General features: G+C 38.7%; 1 protein-coding gene across 5 annotated transcripts; it reads left to right on the forward strand.

The window, feature by feature from the left end:
- The first annotated feature begins 900 nt into the window (after positions 1-900).
- Positions 901-17,451, forward strand: RAB5A (RAB5A, member RAS oncogene family). Of its 5 annotated transcripts, none has more exons than XM_038163356.1 (6): positions 901-1,239; positions 6,794-7,046; positions 10,349-10,500; positions 11,568-11,690; positions 13,503-13,596; positions 15,963-17,451. In XM_038163356.1, the coding sequence occupies exons 2-6, from the start codon at positions 6,884-6,886 to the stop codon at positions 16,076-16,078; spliced, it is 648 nt and encodes a 215-aa protein (XP_038019284.1). In that variant the 5' UTR covers positions 901-1,239; positions 6,794-6,883; the 3' UTR covers positions 16,079-17,451. The 5 variants fall into 5 exon arrangements, with proteins under 5 accessions (XP_038019284.1, XP_038019273.1, XP_038019295.1 ...); XM_038163345.1 differs by having other exon boundaries at positions 902-1,116; XM_038163367.1 differs by having other exon boundaries at positions 1,088-1,224.
- Positions 17,452-17,706: the final 255 nt, after the last annotated feature.

Consider the following 17,706-nt stretch of genomic DNA (forward strand, 5'->3'; position numbering starts at 1 on the left):
ATTTTTGATGCACTTTCTAAATGTCTTACCAGTTTGTTTGTTTGTTTCTTTCAAATGCCAACTCGACTTTGTTAAAGCTGCTATACTGAAGAAACGGTTATCATGATTGCTCTGTTTCCGCTGCAACTCACTTACAGCTTGTGGCCAACTGGCCTTTATCCGGCTCTCTCACAAGGTCATGCTTTGTGCTATGAAGCAATCAAGACTTGTTCTGGGCTTTATGAGTGGCTGTTCAAAAAAGGCAAATTCCCGATGGCAATTCAGGCTTTCCAACGTAGTTCCTCCTTACAACTCATTTGACTAATAGCTTTGGAAACTGCTTGTTTTAAAGGATTAAACCAGGACTTTTCTGTGTGTGCAACGCCCAGCTCCCATTCCTGGCTCCTCAGTGGCCTCCTCAGGCTGCAATGCAGTCCCTAGAGGATTGGCAGAGAATCACGAAATAGTTTGGGGTGGGAGGGACCTTAAAGATCATCCAGTCCCAATTCCCCTGCCTTGAGCAGGGACACCTCCTACTACAGCAGGTTGCTCAGAGCCCCACCCAGCCTGGCCTTGAACACTGCCAGGGATGGAGCATCCCGAACTTCTCTGAGCGACGCATTCCAGTGCCTCACCACCCCCACCGTAAATGGAGGATGGAAGACGCGCGGGTCGCTCGCAGGGACTGTTCCCCCGGGCGCTGAGGAGAGGCGGGAGCTGGGGAACACCCCACAGCCGAGTGCGGCTCGGCCGCCGTGGGAGCGGCCGGGCAGGAGGGAGGGAGCGGGAACAAAAGGAGGAGGGGAGAAGGTGGGAAAGAAAGGGAGCCACGTGACGACTGGCGCGGGCGAACCGGAAGGGCACGGCGCGTGCGGGCGTGACGTGGCGGCGGCGGAAGTGCGTGTTGTGTGTGTGAGTGAGTGTGTTTTGGTCGGGGCAGAGGCGGCGGCGGAAGTCGGCGGCGGGGCTGGGTGAGGCACGGCTGCGCCCCCGCCCCTCGCCCCCACCGAGGAGCCGCCTTCCCTCTCACCCCTCCTCCGCCCACCCTGCCCCGGCGCGCCCGCCAGCCCCGACCGACGCGCCCGACGGACGGACATCGCTGCTGCGCCGCCGCCCCGGCTCCCCCGCCCCGGCCAGGTGAGGAGGCGGTGGCGGCGCGGGGGGGCCCCGGCGGCGGCGAGACGCGCCTTGTCCGGGCTCCTGGCGGCGGCCGCTCCCCCGGCGCTGCGGGAGCGTCGTGCCGCGGTACGGGTGGCCGAGGTGGGCAGCCCGGCGTGCGGGGAGGGGACGCTGCTCTCTCCCTTCCCGGCTCAAAATGGCGCCCCCGGTTTTCCCACTTCCCCTTATTCCTGTGCCTGGAAGGGAGCCGCGGGGGAGGGGAGGTGGCGGCGGGGGTTGGAGGGCCTGGGCCCGGGAGAGCGGGGATCCTCCCCTGCGTGCGGGCGCTCCTGCGGAGAGGTATCGCTGTCTGCGGCCGGCCGTGAGGGCTGTGCCCCTGGAGTTGCTCGTGAGATATGGAAGGGGAGGTTGGGTGATGGGCCCCTCGCTTTCCCTTTCGCTTGCGTCTGGAAGAAGGACGGTGAGCTAGGTGGGAAGCAAAATGCTCCCGACAATGCGTCGCCATCGGGGGGATCGCGACAGGCCTAGTGTGCTGGATATCTTCTGCATCGCACGGAATTGGAGCTAGACACAAAGCTGGGGTTGGGTTGAGGAACAAATCTAAGCTTTTTGTGTTTTAGAGGAGAGCTGAATTGCATAAGAACTATCAAAAATTTCAAACAGGGCCATGAAAGGCTGTTCTCTCGGTATTTTTAATGATTTTGTTTTTCTACCTTACACTTCTTTCAGAGCGTGGGGCTGGCAATGAGAGGCTAAACATCTAATTAAGCAGCTGAAATTAATCAGTTTCTTTCATGTAACGTTCAGGCAGAGTAAAAATCGTGGTATTTTTTTATTTTTTCCAGTTTTGGAGTGTCTCTTCAGAGTTACAGTCATGCTTACCTACAGATTGCATGTAGGTATTGTTCTTCCACAATGAGAAATGTCTGGAAAAGGTAGATGTTGGCTGAAGTGAGGTGGCTAGAGACAATGGTATTGTAGTCATCACTTACATTTCCTGTATGATAAACCAGTTTATCTGAACGCAGTTGGTACCATTCATCATTCGGATGAGCTTATGAGATGGCTATTACCTTTAATTGTAGGGCTATGATTTTTTTGCAGCAACTGTGTTGATTCACGTGTTTAACTTAGAGTCTCATTATGTTTCAATATGGCTTACATATGACAGTCATTTTGCTGATTGTCTCTGTCACTGTCTTGAACACTGCAGTAAGGTGTCACACCAATTCTGTTGAACCTGGAAGGAAAACTCAGTTAGTAGGAGTGGCTAATATATTAGCCTTTGTAGTTACTGCATTTTAAAACATTCAAGAAAGTCCAGTAGGAAGAAATTTAAAGTAGGTAATAGTTGCAGCCTCAGCATTGTATGCTTTGTGTCCGTTAATGCAGCATACAAAAGTTTATTAGTAAGAAACAGTGTTGTTTGCTATGAGATATAAAAGTGGTGGAATGTTCCAGTTTTAAATTTATCGTGAATTCTTTCTGTGGCCTTTCTATTTGATAATACACTTAATCACATTAATTGTAGGAACAGTGCTCACTGTCTTAATCTCTTCAGTAGGCTGGCTTTTGTCACCAGTGTTACTTTGATACTTCTGTATTAGCTGTATTGCAGTTGAAAATAGTCCAGTGCTTACGCTTACATGACTGAATTATGCCATTAAATTGGGAGTTTGTAGGTATTGGCTGGGGCTATTGGTATTTTGTACTCAGACTCAAGCACAATAAGATTTGTGTTTGATCTGTTAAAATGCTTAGGACTCTTTCATAAATGAAACTCAGACTGTCCAACAACATACAGATTTCTCTTCTGGAGTGAGGAGAACACCCAGCATCCAGTAAATTAGTTGGTGGGATTACCAGGAGTACTTGGCTAATAATATACTCCAGGCTTTGTGTTCTGGCATTTCAGCATGGACCTCTCTGTCATGGGGGGAATATTCAGGAGAAGAGTGAAAGTTCCTACTTAGCAGAGTGACCTATGTATTTGTACTGCCCAAGACTGCAAAATGGAGTTTTTATGTTAAACTCGATAAAAATAAGAAAATCTCCCTCATTTCCATCCTTGTGAAGCCATCCATCTCAAAAAAATTTATACTATTTTGTTTAGCAGATTTTTATATTAGTAGGTCACTTCCATAACTCCCATATGTATCAGTTTAGGAGCTTGTTTCAAGTCAAGCAGTTCTGTACTTGCCTTTGTGTAGTTGAATGAAAATGTCTTACCCATGTTTTCTTTCTTTACATATTCCAAACATATTGATTACATTGCATACAGACTTGGAAGGGGAGGAGAAGGGGAGCTGTATCAGTGGATTTTTTTCCTGGGAATTTTTTACCAGAGCTGAGTTCACAGTGTATGTGTAGGGTACTGAGTGTACTATTCCTCCCGGGTTCTCCAGGTTTGTATTTTACTGATGAATTAAGAAATAGTAGAACAAATGTGCCCTGAGACTTGGAGTGTGCATGGGGGATTGTAGCATTGAAATCTACTTCTGAATCTTTATAAAGCACTGTGTGTTCAGCTCACAGATGTGAAAAGACCAGGCCAAAACCATTCTGCAGTGGCTGTGTCAAACTGCAGTACTGCTGCTCTTTAGATTAAGCAGGTACTTCCCTTGTTTTTTGTGTAAGTATGCTGCCATGTTGTGAACTTCAGCTACAGAGTTTTGGCATCATCTGAAACTTCAAAAGATGATCATTTCCATATACATTGATGGAAGGTGTTAGTGACTTTTTTAAATATGTCACAGTCATCTGGATGTGCTCTGTCAGGTTTTCAGTCTTGCATTTTCTCTTATCCTGAGCTGTTGAAAAGTGGGTGGTATGACTAGTAGGTTTCATTACTAATTTATTAGATATATTGATGTGACTGTTGAATGAATGAGGTTTGCAGTATGTTTCTTAGATGGCCTTCCTGCCAGGTCCTGTGGTCTGCTATCAGCTTGAGAGCTAGTTATTTTTGTACATGGTATCTGACTGTCTAGAATGATTTCAGAGGAGGGATGCTGTAAGAATGTAAACTTTGAAGTTCTCTGATAACTACAGCTTCTTTAGCTTGGGCATCTATAAAAATCAAACTAGATATTTTTCTTGACAACCTGTGTCAGCTTTGTGTTCTGAAGTAGTTTTGCCAGGGGTAGTAATTACTGTTTTGTGAGTGATAAAAATCTGTAATAACTACAATGCTCAGGTGAAATTGATAAATATTATGCAAGTGAAATGTTCTTTTCTCATACCTCCTTTTGCTCTCAGCATGTGAAACAGCAAGCAAAAAGTCAGTCATAGGGAGTAACCTGTGCAGTGGCTTGATTTCCTCACCGTGTGTCATCTAGAAGTCACTTGCTCCCAGGAGTACTAAGTCACACAGTCGTTGGATGTTGTCCTTATGTTTTTATGAATGCTGCAGAGTCTGGAAAAACATAGGATATATTAAGATTAAAGGGTTTTAAATTATTTCATGGTTGTCCAAACACACTGGAATGATACAGCAAACAGATGTTGGATTTTCTTTCATTTTAAAACAAAAATAACCTAATTGTGTTCATTACTTTTCCAAAGGAAAAGATAAACAAATGGCTAACAGTATTCTGAATCACCTATATTTTGGTTATGCCTTGCTGCATTCTATGCTGTAGTACAATTAGGGAGAGATTAACTGTTGTCACTGATGCATTTTTATGCAAAAATGCAAAATTTTATCCACAACTTCTGAAGCTCATTTCCATAGCATGGAGGGGGGAAGACTTCCCTGAGAACCAACACACTAGTAGTGCAAAATCGTTGTTTTATGGTGTAAGGATGAGAGTTAAAATAACTTTTATGAAATACTTCACCAAAATTAGTTTAATGAATAAGAATTGTAGTATAGAATTAATGTGGTAGTTCATAAAAACAATGGTAGGATTTGCAGGGGCTCTTTTGCTTCATTCTTTCACTGTGGAATACTTTCACATGTTTCTAAGAATATACAGCTAAAAGGTATATAATCAAGTATATAATACTTGATGGATTATGTTGGACAACTGAAATTTTAAAAATATGTATTTTTAAGTGTGATGTAATAGTCAAATGGAACACAAACTCAGGACAGAATGCAGAATCATTATATTCTACCTCAAAGAAGGGAAATTATTTTGAGAGATATGAGAAAAGGAGGAACATGAGCAAATAAGTGTCTCTAAGATGCTGAAAATACTTTTTAAAACCTGTATTCTGTTTACAATGAGAAGTGAAGTATCTGTTTTTCAGCTGTTACGTTTCTCCATAAATAATGCTAAGATTTTTGTTCTCATTTATTCCATGAATATTAGTTTGCAAGGGAGTATCTGACTGAAGGGTAGGGTTCTGCTAGACTGCTGGAACACTTTCCAGGAAAGAAGGATCTTCAGGACTTGGGTTGAGGGAAGGGGGAGAGTTAGGAAGGAGGAGGAAGGCTTAGCATCTGAGCTAAGCCTGCAGCAAACTGGAATGCTCAAGTGCCTGATCTGTGTTTGAAACAGGAAGGTGGTTAAAGACTACTGCTTGGTTTAAAATGTAGTTGCTTTATCACAAGGAATAAAGAACAGGAAGTCATTTGTAACTATTATGTTTGCTTACTATATGTTTTTTGCAACATATGAATTAAAGCTATTTTTTGCATTAGGAGCGTGTACTCTAACCTAACTCGTATCCTAGGTGTTAGAAAAGCTGTATCCCTGCAAAGTGTGCTTAATTCAAATAAGTGATCAGCTGGAGCAGGACAAAATTATGAGCTAATTTTGAGAGGTCTTTTGCTTTGTATCTCCTATTAAGTGTGTAAAAGCATAAATATTAAGGTCAGAAGTGGTACCAGCAGAGTCTAAAGGCTTCCCTTTCTATATGAATATGTACTGTGGGTGGGGTTATTTTAAGCAGCTGGAAAGAAGAGTAAGCAGACTAAGCAATACGCTATTCATACTTGTTCTTACCAAAATCTCTGTTGTTAATACTGATCTAGGGCACGTGTAAGTATTGGAAATAAAAATTTATCATCGTATGGTAGTTCTCTGGTAGTCTGTGCAAAGTGGCCTGGAATTCTTACTGGTCAGTTGGTTTTCATATGGAAGGCTTCACTTTTGATTCTCAGTACAGTTGTTAATTAGAGAGGATATTAATGGCTTGTGTGTGAAGATCTGTACTTTTATGTAAAGAAATTGTGTTTGATAGATGGGATAGAAGTGAATTGATGAACTCCACTTGCAAAGAAGCTACTGGTGTTTGAGTTTTCCCAAATTGCTCAGTTTTTTAGCATCCTTGAGCAGTGCTGACTTTGGAATATTGGTTAGCAATAGAATAATTATGAAAAGTTATTCCTGCTTGTAATTTGTTACTTTACTGACAATTTGAAAGTCTGAATCTGTTGTGTTATACATCAGTCTTGATTTGTTAAGAGCTAACAGGAGACTGAGGTCTTGCAAGAAGCAGCATAACTGGATTTTAATGTGCTAATTTGAAGCTTTGATGGGAAGACTAGGTGTTGAAAAGGATAACTGGTTGATGTATTGTAAATTCTGGCTATAGTTGACAACTTACAAATTATGGTACCTGTAGTCTGGACTGTTGACTTTGGTAAATACTAGGTGAAGTTATACATAATATATTGCATTAGTGAATGAGACTTGTCTTACTTGGTTTGTAAATCTAATGCACCCACTGTCTTTTCACAAAATAGGTTGTTACTGGCAGAAGAACCAGGATTCAGATCTCAGTGGAACTTGCTTTCAAAAGCTGTTGAAACAAAGGACTGCTTTCTAATTTGGACATGGCTAATCGAGGAGCAACAAGGCCCAACGGGCCAAATGCTGGAAATAAAATTTGCCAATTTAAATTAGTACTTTTAGGAGAGTCTGCAGTTGGCAAATCAAGTTTGGTGCTTCGTTTTGTAAAAGGACAGTTTCATGAATTTCAAGAAAGTACGATTGGAGGTGAGAAAATTACCCTGTTAATTTGTTTCATGTTATGTATTTATATCATCCTTGCCCTTGAAAGCCTTTAATGTAATGGCACTTCTAGAGTGGGTCACTGACAGCAAGGGTCAAACCTGTGTTAGTAATTGAGAACTATAACTTTCTGAGTTAAACAGAAACATCCTTTTCAAGTGGAAGTAGTAAATGTGTTCTTGAACTGCACAGTTTTGAAACCTGGGCTAAATGTTACATTTTGTTTGTAAGTGGGTGTGTGGCTCTTTTAATTGTGCTGCACGCTTAATGCATGAAATAACTGCTTAGTAAGACTTCTAAGCTTAGTTTCTATGAAAAAAAAACAACCATTACATCTTCCATAAAGTTTGTGTTTGTCACTTAGGCATTCTGACTTTGATTTTGGAGAACTTGCTACATTTCTGGATATATTTCTGTGTTAGTAATCACAGAATTTATTGTGCTGTTTTTCCATTTTGTGACTTCAAACAAAACAGGTGCTGACTACCGAATTTAAAAAAAAATCTGTTTAGCTTTAAACAGATTTTGTAACACTCTTACCCTTGGCAGATTTCTTAAGTTATATTGTATTTTGGAGTTGTTTGGCTTTGAGCTATATTCCTCCTCAGATAGATTTAAATGTATCCTAAAACTACCTAACAGCATACAGACTTTACAAAGTATGGATTTTGTGAATTGATAAATACTCTCCAGTAGTTGCTGTTGCAGCTTGCATGAGTCAGCCTGTTCCATTGTCATATTTATGTGAAGGCCTTTCAGTGGTCTGTATGTGTCTTCACACGCCAACAGTTGTTGAAATGTAAAAATGCTGGAAAGCTTACAAAAATAAATGCAAGCTGAATTTCCTTGCATTCTTCTTTTGCCCTATTTCTAGCTGTTACATGTGTTTATTTTTTCTATCTGTCAGCATAAATAGACAACCACATATTTTCTACTTTAGCAGTCTTACTAATGCACACTTTTGGCTTTGTGCATTTTATCATGGCTTGAGGATAGGTGTTTGGTATGAAAGTTTCTGTATGCTCTGATAAACAGCTGTGTGGTAATACAGAGAGCATTCTCAAAGATGTGTTGTGAATTAACTGTCCAATATCACCAAGGTTTTTTGTTTAGAAAAACAGTTGAAATGAAGCAAAATTCATTGTTCCATTTCAATGATCTCAAAATTCTTTTAACCTCTGTTTAATTTTTTCTTGTTTTAGTGTTTGGAATAACCCAAACTGTGTTACACTGATCAAAATCTAAACAAAGGTTAAACAAGAGCCTAAGTTCAAGTTCAGATATATAAGGTTTAGTGTAATCTGTATTAACTTGTGCCTCTTCTGTATGAAATAGAAAAGAGGAAATGCTATATAATACAGCTGAGAGCTATTACATGCAGCAATGTTGGGATTCAGAGAAGTTTTCTATAGAGAAAACTGTCCAACTCTGTGGCTTGTAGTTGCCTAAGGCATAATTTTCTTTGTATACAGAAGGGCCTTTTAACAAAGAGAGGCTTATGAGGATTGTGAATCTGGATAAAAACATCTGAAAGGGAGTGCAGTGAAAGGCAGACATGTTGGATGGTGGTGGTGTGGTTCTGCCACTTCAGACCAGCGTAGCAAGGCCTGTTAGTTGCTTAAGACAGAAGTATGGCTGTTAAAGATGATAGACTTTCAGATAATTAACAGATGATTAATTGTCAATTTACTGTGGCCTTGGCAAGGTCAAAAAAAGTTACCGTTTTTGCAGAAATTACCTGGCATTTTAAAGTGGTTGAAATGTTACTTTTGACAAAAACAAGAGGATTACAAAGAATAAACCTCCTGTTTAATTCTCTTTCCAAGTACATACCTTCTTTTATGCCGTGTAGGTACATTTTTTTGTTAAGAGAATAATGTCTGTGAGATCTTGAAAGTCAGCTTGCTTAACATCTTGTCTCTGCCTTGGAGAAATATAATATTGAGCTGGTTCTGGGGAGAAAGCCCTTAGTTTAGTGTAGGATGTATGGTGTTTTTCCACTCCGTTTTGGTTCTGGGCTGCTTAGGGAGCTGCCAAGTGGAGCCTGTTCTACCAGTGTTCAGATATGTAGCATTTAGAGAGATTTATGTTGATTTAACATTGGAACATCAAAGCTTTTACCTTCTCTAGCCTGCCTGCTCATCTGTGATGGATGCTAATACCCCTGAAGCAGGAGCACCTGACCACTTAAGGAGTCAGCTTCTGGTCATGGTTTAACCCCAGCCAGCAGCTAAGTACCATGCAGCTGCTGCTAACAGCTGAGACAGGGACACTTCTGTATGCTAGTTACAATGTCCTTTACAGAGCAAGATTGGCTTAATTTTGGTTTCTGTAATGAGTTGAGTTGAAGGTTGCAGCAGTTTTGGAATGATTCATACACTATGATGTCTCAGAGTATGTGGGACAGGATGAAATCCCAGGTATGCAAGCCTCAATGTCTTTTCAGCCATTTGATTTAAATCGGCCACAGTCTGTCAATGCGCCTAGTGATCAGAGTTCCTTCTTCAGCTAACTAGTGGGCTTTCCTTAGTTTAGTTTTTAATATGGATTTCTATGCTGTGTGGGCACTCACCTCTATACTTCTGATTGTACCCTAATCTGAATGGAAAAATTTTACTAGTAGTAACTGTTTGAAGACTTGGAATGAGTTAGTATTTTCTGTAACTGGAAGACAATTATTTATGGTAATGCATTCAGCTGTAGTGGCAATGGCTGCAAGTTTTAGGGAAACTGCAGGCTGTTGAAATTGTGCTGAAATTAATTATTGAGATCACTTGCAAAGTCAAAAATGTAGCTGCTTTGAGAACAAGAACTTAAAAGAAGTGCTTCTTTCTTCCAGACCTGTTAGCTAAGTTGAAGTTGTTAGGAGCTGAAATCAAAGTTTTAAGGTGCTATTTAAGTGATACAAATATGCTGAAATGAAAATATCTGAACTGTTGGATTGTAGCATGATGGGATGCTGTTACTGGTACTCTAGTATCCATCCTGCTTCAACAGACTGTATGTAGAAGCTTTAAGAGAAGGCTTATGGTTACTCAGATTCACTATAATGAAAAAGGAAATTATTTCCAGTTTTTGCTTTCTTATGTCTAACTTGAGGAAAGTCCAGTTGTTGAAATAACTCCTCTGTGTTGATCAGAGTCACAGACTGTCAGCTAATGCTTGCATCAAAACTGCTGTATTTTAATAGTAGGCTTGAAATGTTTTGCATTTCTGTGAGCATAACTATATGTGAATATAGAGATACAAGCAAACTTCTGGTTTCAGCACCTCTGTCTTTTTTGTAGCTGCTTTTCTAACCCAGACTGTATGTCTGGATGATACAACGGTAAAATTTGAAATTTGGGATACAGCTGGGCAAGAGCGGTACCACAGTTTAGCACCCATGTACTACAGAGGAGCACAAGCAGCCATAGTGGTATACGACATTACGAACGAGGTAAGTACTGGATTAGGGATGTACAAGGGGGATTTCGAAATTACCAGTCTTGCACTGATCTTTACTTATTTTTTTCTCACTGACTTGTGTGAATCAGTTCATCATTTTGTAGAATGGTTTGGATGGGGAGTAACCTTTAAAGGCTGTGTAGTCCTACGCTCCTGCCATGGGTAGGGATGCCTTCTGCTGGACCAGATTGTTCATTTCATACTGCACTGTGTAATGTCAATTTGTGTCTCTAAACTTTTCTGGCTAAAACACTGTTTCTAGAATTGGGGTTTTGTTTGTTGTTCTTTGTTGTTTTTTTGGGGTTTTTTTTGCTGTTGTGTTTTCTTTGGTTTTGTTTGTTTGCTTTGGGATGGGGTTTTTTTGTATTAAAAAGAGGGAAAAGAAGAGGAAAAATCCTCTTGTAAAAGTGTTTCTAACCCACCCTCAAATCAGTTCATGGAGTTTGAGCTTTTACTCTCATCATGTTGCTGGTGGCACCTTTGTTCCTGACAGTGCAGACATTATTTTAACATTGTATTTTTGCAAATTTTGATTAAGGATTGGAAGGGTAGCACAAGCTATTGAGACCAAAACCTAAGGTTATTAGATTTAATTTTATTTGAACTAGGATGAGATAAGCTTCACTAGTTTCTGATAAAATTAGACTTAAAACCCAAAACTCTCAAAAAACCACAGAAATTATGTACCATAGTGAGCAGTCCTCAGTAATTAAAAAGTCATTTTGAGGCCTTTTCAGCGTAGCTGTTCATATGCTTGAATCTTCCAGAGAAACTGAAATTCCTGTTTCCTCTCTTAAGCATTTCTTTCCTTACTCTGTCTACACAAAGATCTTCCTACCTATTTACTCTTCAGCATTATCCCAGCTAAGCACATTTGAGAACTAAGGTAGGAATGTTTCATTTTAAAAGCTCAGTTGGCAGTTTGGAGTGTGCCTTTGGACTGAGGTTGCAGCCTTGCATTGGTGTTTCTTGCTTGAAGTGTAGATAACAGAGATGGGGATAATAGGTGAGTACAAAAGGATGATAAAACTCAGTTGCATCATTTATAATCATTAACAGGAATCCTTTGCCAGAGCGAAAAATTGGGTCAAAGAACTTCAGCGACAAGCAAGTCCTAACATTGTAATAGCTTTAGCAGGAAACAAAGCTGATCTAGCTAACAAAAGAGCTGTGGATTTCCAGGTATGTACATAATTTTTGTTCGTAGAAATTGCATTTTGTTTGAATAGATAGTAAATAAACCTACGGGGAGCTTATATGCACAGCCTAGCTAGTTATTATGGAGGTCATGCTGTTAAATATAAATGTCAACTGAGACTAATTAAATTATACATGCTACTGAAAAACCTATTTCTGTACAAGTAATACGGAGGAATAGGCTTTTTGGAATAATTAATTTGACTTTCAGGAATAATTAATTTATTTGCTTATCTTTAAGGCTAATTGAGTATCTGTTCTTTGATGTGACCTCTTTCTGTCTTCTACCCAAAATTACCGGTAACTAGAGTTTCAGTGGATGCGATAACAGTAACTCAGTGCAAACTCTTCTGTCTGTCAGCCCGAGAGTTTTGATGATTGTATGATACAAAGCTGATTGATGTGCCTAACTTGCTTAGGCTGTACTGTTTCAACAGTGTTGAAATTTTAATTGAGCTTTTCATGGCATTTCTTTTGGTTTAGTGATTACAGCTGTGCTCTCACTGGTGTATTTTATCTTCTAGGAAGTTTAATCAAGTCATCAGAAAATAGCCTTTAAACTGAATTAAACTAACTGCAGGTAGTTTTGGTCTGTTCATAATTGACTGAATTTGAATTAAGATAGTATTTATTAGTCAGTAATTCATGGTTTTTAATCTGTGTTTGGGGTCACTGTTGGAGATACAGCTGCATGTAGTAATGAATCCTTTTGTAACGACAGAGGGTTGAATTAAAAGGTTAGCAGTGGTTTAGGTGTTTTTCTGCCTTTTAATATTAGACCTCTGTGGCAGTTGATATTCAGCTTTGGTGTTTTATGAAAAATTGAAGTATTTAACAAAGATTTCATACGTGACTGCAGTCAATAATGTAATCACATTTAACTACCGAAGTAGACCTACCTGTACTATTTTTTTGAACAATTACAGTCTTAATGTTTTTCAAATGTAGAGGGTTTGCTGCTGTGGATTTATGGGCTCCTTGTGGCCTTTCTCATTGCAAATCAAATATTAGATTTCTAAGTATTTGTTAATGCGTTGTTTCAGATAGAATTGCATAGATCTTAGCAGGTGCCATTTAGTTATAGAGAGTCGTCGATTATTCTTATCATCAAAGGTGTTCTGTAGTTCAGCTTTTTTGCAGATGTCTTACTGAATGCAAAGGCAGTTACATAATCATAAGAAGCTGGAGATTCTCAGCTGAATTGACTAATAAGAAGTGGCAAAAATAGTATGGTTCTTAAGAGCAGTGTATCAGATTAAAATTCATACTGCAAAGTGAGATAATATGCCAAATTACTGATTACTGCTTATTTGCTGGAATTATGAATTTATATCAGAATAATAAGCTGTTCTGATCCATCTGCCTCAGTGGTTGAAAGATTCAAGATAGTTCACAGACTGCCTTTTTTTCAGGGTAATAATGGACTTGCTGACATTTGATGGCACTTTTGGAGCTTATTTGTTCTTACTGTCAGAGCTAATGTTCTCCATTGGTATTATCTCTTTCATAAATATTTTCATTTATTATTTAGTTTTGCCTGAGATTTTTCCACATGGATATTTTTAAGATTAGTATGGCTCTTTAAGATTCCATTTTTAATTGTTTAACTGGTTGGTGAAATTGTAAATTCTCCATAACTGGTGTATAACATTGTCAGATGAGTGTTTCCACAAACTGTCTTTCTTTCAAAATGCTGTAGAGATTATTCCTTTGTAGCAATTAAAAGTACAGTGTGTAATAATTGTATGAGTTTTCTTTTTTTTTTTTCTTATGAAATAATCTTATTTTAACTTTCAGGAAGCACAGGCTTATGCAGATGACAACAGCCTATTGTTCATGGAGACGTCTGCCAAAACATCTATGAACGTAAATGAAATATTCATGGCAATTGGTGAGTTTATGGACAAAATGAGAACTTTGAAGGGAATGGTTTTCATGCGATTCAGACCATGGCAATATTGCTAACCTAAGATCTCTGTTTTTCCTGTAAATTATTTTTGGTATTGAAGTGTTCTTACTCCCTTTCATATGTTTCATTTTATTTAAACAGCTATCTGGAATCCAAAAGCTGTGCCAAAGATGGCAGTGTGTACTTAAATTCAGTGTCCAAGTTATAAGTAAAGGACCCTGCATGTGAAAAGTAAATCTACTCATATATTTTTAACATAATCTTAGGGATTTCTGTGAAGATGCTAGCATGTAGTAGTAAGTATAAACCAAGAACTTTTGTGTTCCATTGGTACCCAAAATTGTATTTAATTGTTCATAAACTTCTGAAAGTGGAGGAAAAAGAATTCATTTTTAGGCTGGCCACTAATCTATTTAGTAGTAACCTTAATTATAGTAGATGCTTTGCCAGTGGGTAATAGTAATGTATAGCATTAAATAAGCTCACTCAATCTCTTTTGTCTGTTGCACCTCTCTAACTCACTTTTTGTGAAAAAACCTCATTGATGTTAAAATTAAATGTTTTTAAAGAGGTCTTAATCTTCTGCTTTCCAAGCCAGGAGAGCAGGAGGTAGTTTGTGGTGTCTTTCAAACTTCCAGCAGATGAAAATTGAAGTATCAGCATAGAAATACTGATAATTTAACAACAAGTACTTGCTTCATAATAAGTGTAAATAATTGAAAAAGGGGGATAGACACAGGCACTTAACTGTCTGGGAGGAAAGTATATTTTTCTCATAAATGTTCAAGATAGGCCTGCATTTAATGATACAGAAATGCTCAATTGGACTGTTCTGGTGAAATTTCAAAATTATGTTTAATGGTGCAGGTTGCTTCCTGTTTTAAAAAAAAGTCCCCAAAATCTGATTTTTAAAAAATTTGATATATCAACAATAATTCTTGCCTCCATATTTTAATGAAGCCTACAAAGTAAGTTTGAGGAAAAAAATGCTCAATTAGTACCTGTGTGTTTTGTCTGCAATGTTTTTTGGCCATGTGAGAATTTCACATCAGTGGAGTGAAATTCAGCTTGTCAGTGCATCAGAGCAAGATTTGTGCAGCAATAGACTCTGAATGGAAATTCTGATGAGGTTATAAGTATTTATTGCATGTAATTTGGAATGGCCTGCAATATATGGATGCAATCCTCAGGACCATGTATTATATAAATATGATCTTAAAGCTGGGAGAAAATGAAAAATGAGAATGTTGAAATAATTGTTGGATGCAAGCTGCAGCTGCTTGTAAATTGACTGCTTCAGCACTCATTCAGAACTCCCAGTTAAAAAATGCTAATTCAGTTCTAGATACAGTTCTAGAATCCAAAACATTGCTCTGAAGACATTTTTCTGTTGGTGCATTGACCCTTTGTACTGGCTCAGCAACTTAGTACCGTGTGGATTCTTGGGTTTTATCACAGAACTGTAGAACAGCCCAAGTTGGAGGGGATATCAGAGGATCCCTGTGGCCCACCCTTTTTCCCAGCACCCTGAGGTTATCTGGCACCACAACATGTTGATGTCTGCTCTGTGGCTTTTTGGCTGGGTTCCATTCATTTTAGAAAAAGTTCTTTTAAAAACTGACAGAAGTCATTACTTTGGAGTGAAACCGTTCAGCCAAACTATAGAACAAGGGTGGTTGTTGGGCCCTGGTAAGACAAGCCCATGGAAGTCCTTTTGTGTAGAACTTAGCAATTTTCTGATGGAGAGAAAGCTACGTGAAGCTACTGCTCAGAAGGGGGACAGCTTTCACCCTTATTTTTTGTGTTAAGACTGAGGAGGAACCTTGGAGCTACAAGGGCAACAAAGAAATTACCAGTCAATTGACTGATAAGAACTGGAGAGAAGAGACAGCTTGAAAAAAATCCAGGAGTGGCTTGATCTGGTGTTGAGAGCCATTTTATATGTTGTTTGCAAACACTTACTCTGGCTGGGTATCTGGGAACTGTTGGACCCATTTCTTTCTGTGTTTTCTGCCTTTTCAATGTTTCTGTATCTTTTTGCACTTACATCCTGATCTTAAAGCCTGTTCTGTGTGGGTGGATTCCCACAAGAGCTGTCATTTACTGGCATAGCACACCTGTGCAGATACATTTTACTGCTCAAGTTACCAATGCATTTCACTCCTGGAAATCATAAAGTAGCTAATCATTAAGAAGTGTCTTCACTTCTTTCATTACCAATGCACCGAATCAAATCGGATTATACAATGAGTACGCTGATATGCCTATAATGTGTTGTTCTGTTTACTCAGGTGATTTAATCTTAGTAAAATCTCAGGTTTAACTCTTACTCCCTGTTCACCTTACAGCAAAAAAATTGCCCAAGAATGAGCCACAGAATGCAGGAGCCAGCTCTGCCAGAGGAAGAGGAGTAGACCTTACTGAACCCACACAACCACCCAAGAGTCAATGTTGTAGTAACTAAAAGATCAATTGCTTTAAACTGTTCTGAATATTCTTCTGCTTCCTAACTGTTAATAACCATGGAATTGGAGTGCTTAACCTGGTCCAGTACAGCTTCCAAACAGCGAAGAGACTTACGATAATAGTCAAGTTCATGATACAGAGTTTTCTTTTCACCTAAAATTTTAACATGCATGTATCCACCACTGGCTGTAATGTTTCAGCAGTAGAGGAGAGATGGAGGCGGAATAAACTTCCTTCAGTTGAAAGGTTTTAAAAATCAGTTGTTATTATTAGAGGTGTAGAAGAACTACTTTCTGTGGACCTAATTGGCCAGTTCCTGTAGCCTCAATACTGATCACTGTTATAATAAATAGAATTGGGTCTTTTCATAATTCTCAATTGTGCTTTAAAACCTCCTTAGAAACAGGGTCTAAAAATTACTTAAACTTATTTGCAGTATTGATGCAACCTGTTGTTTCTGCAGGTATCCACTGTTTAGTTATACATTCCATAGGTTAATAATTTTATTACAAATAATACTTGCATTAACAATTTTAAGAATCCTATGCTTGCCAGAAAGTGGAGTTTTAGTTGGTACACTATATGTAAATTATATCAACCCAGTTAGTTATCTTAATGAATTAGTGATGAATCAAGTCTAACTTCATTTCTAATCTGTTCAGAGGGTACAGACCAGTAAATTCAACTCTGCAACTTAGGATATGGGGTTTTTTTGTCCTCTACAAACTGTAAGAGCTCTTCAAGTAAAACCACAACAAACTCGGTGTCTGTGACTTCTTTCTTGTTTCTGATCATTGCTGGCCATTACAGTTTGTTTTTCCCCTAAGGAAAAAAAATAGTGCACTAACGATTATGTACATCCAACTTGATTTTAAATTTGGATATTAATGTACTGTAAATAGGTACTCTGCATTGTAGTCTACATTTGTTTAATACTTTCTGTAATATTTAAGAGTTGCTTAAAGGTATACAGAATGTACAGTTACATAAAGCTAACTTTTTTCCTCTCTAATCAAAGGGGGTTCTGAGTTCTTCCTTTATGGCTAGAACAGTAATGAATGATGCTCCTGTATCTGTAACATAAGTACTGCTGTCTGTCAGTAATGAACTTTGCAACTTTGTTTTCCAAAGTACATTTTATTTTGATCAGTCCAGTATATTGCACTAATTCTTTTAGTTATTTTCATTATATGAAATCTACAAAGTGTGTCAGAAGAGATGAATTAGTCTATTTAAATGTTGAACTGATAGAAACTTACTTGTGCAGATTTTAAATTTGCAGTAATCTGGGTTTAGCAAGAAAAATGACAGTTCACCAGTGTTTAGTTTTATATTGAGGTGCTCAGGTTTGAATAAAGTGGTTTAAAAAAATTTTGATTACTGGTTCTTATTGAGGGTTTCAGGAGGTTTTACTGCATTTGTACAGTTCCAGACAAAATGTCTGATTCACTGTATGGGTCAGCATTTAAGATGCTTACAATAAATTCATGGCACAGCTAAATATAAGCTTGTCCTGTATATATTGTGGCACTCCAGTTACCCTATGATAAATCTTTAAATGTTGAGGTAATTGGGTATCTTATCACATCCATTTAGAAGTATGATCAAAATAGTAATATTGTCTCT

This window comes from Motacilla alba, chromosome 2 (genome assembly GCF_015832195.1).
Source record: "Motacilla alba alba isolate MOTALB_02 chromosome 2, Motacilla_alba_V1.0_pri, whole genome shotgun sequence".
NCBI lineage: Eukaryota > Metazoa > Chordata > Aves > Passeriformes > Motacillidae > Motacilla > Motacilla alba.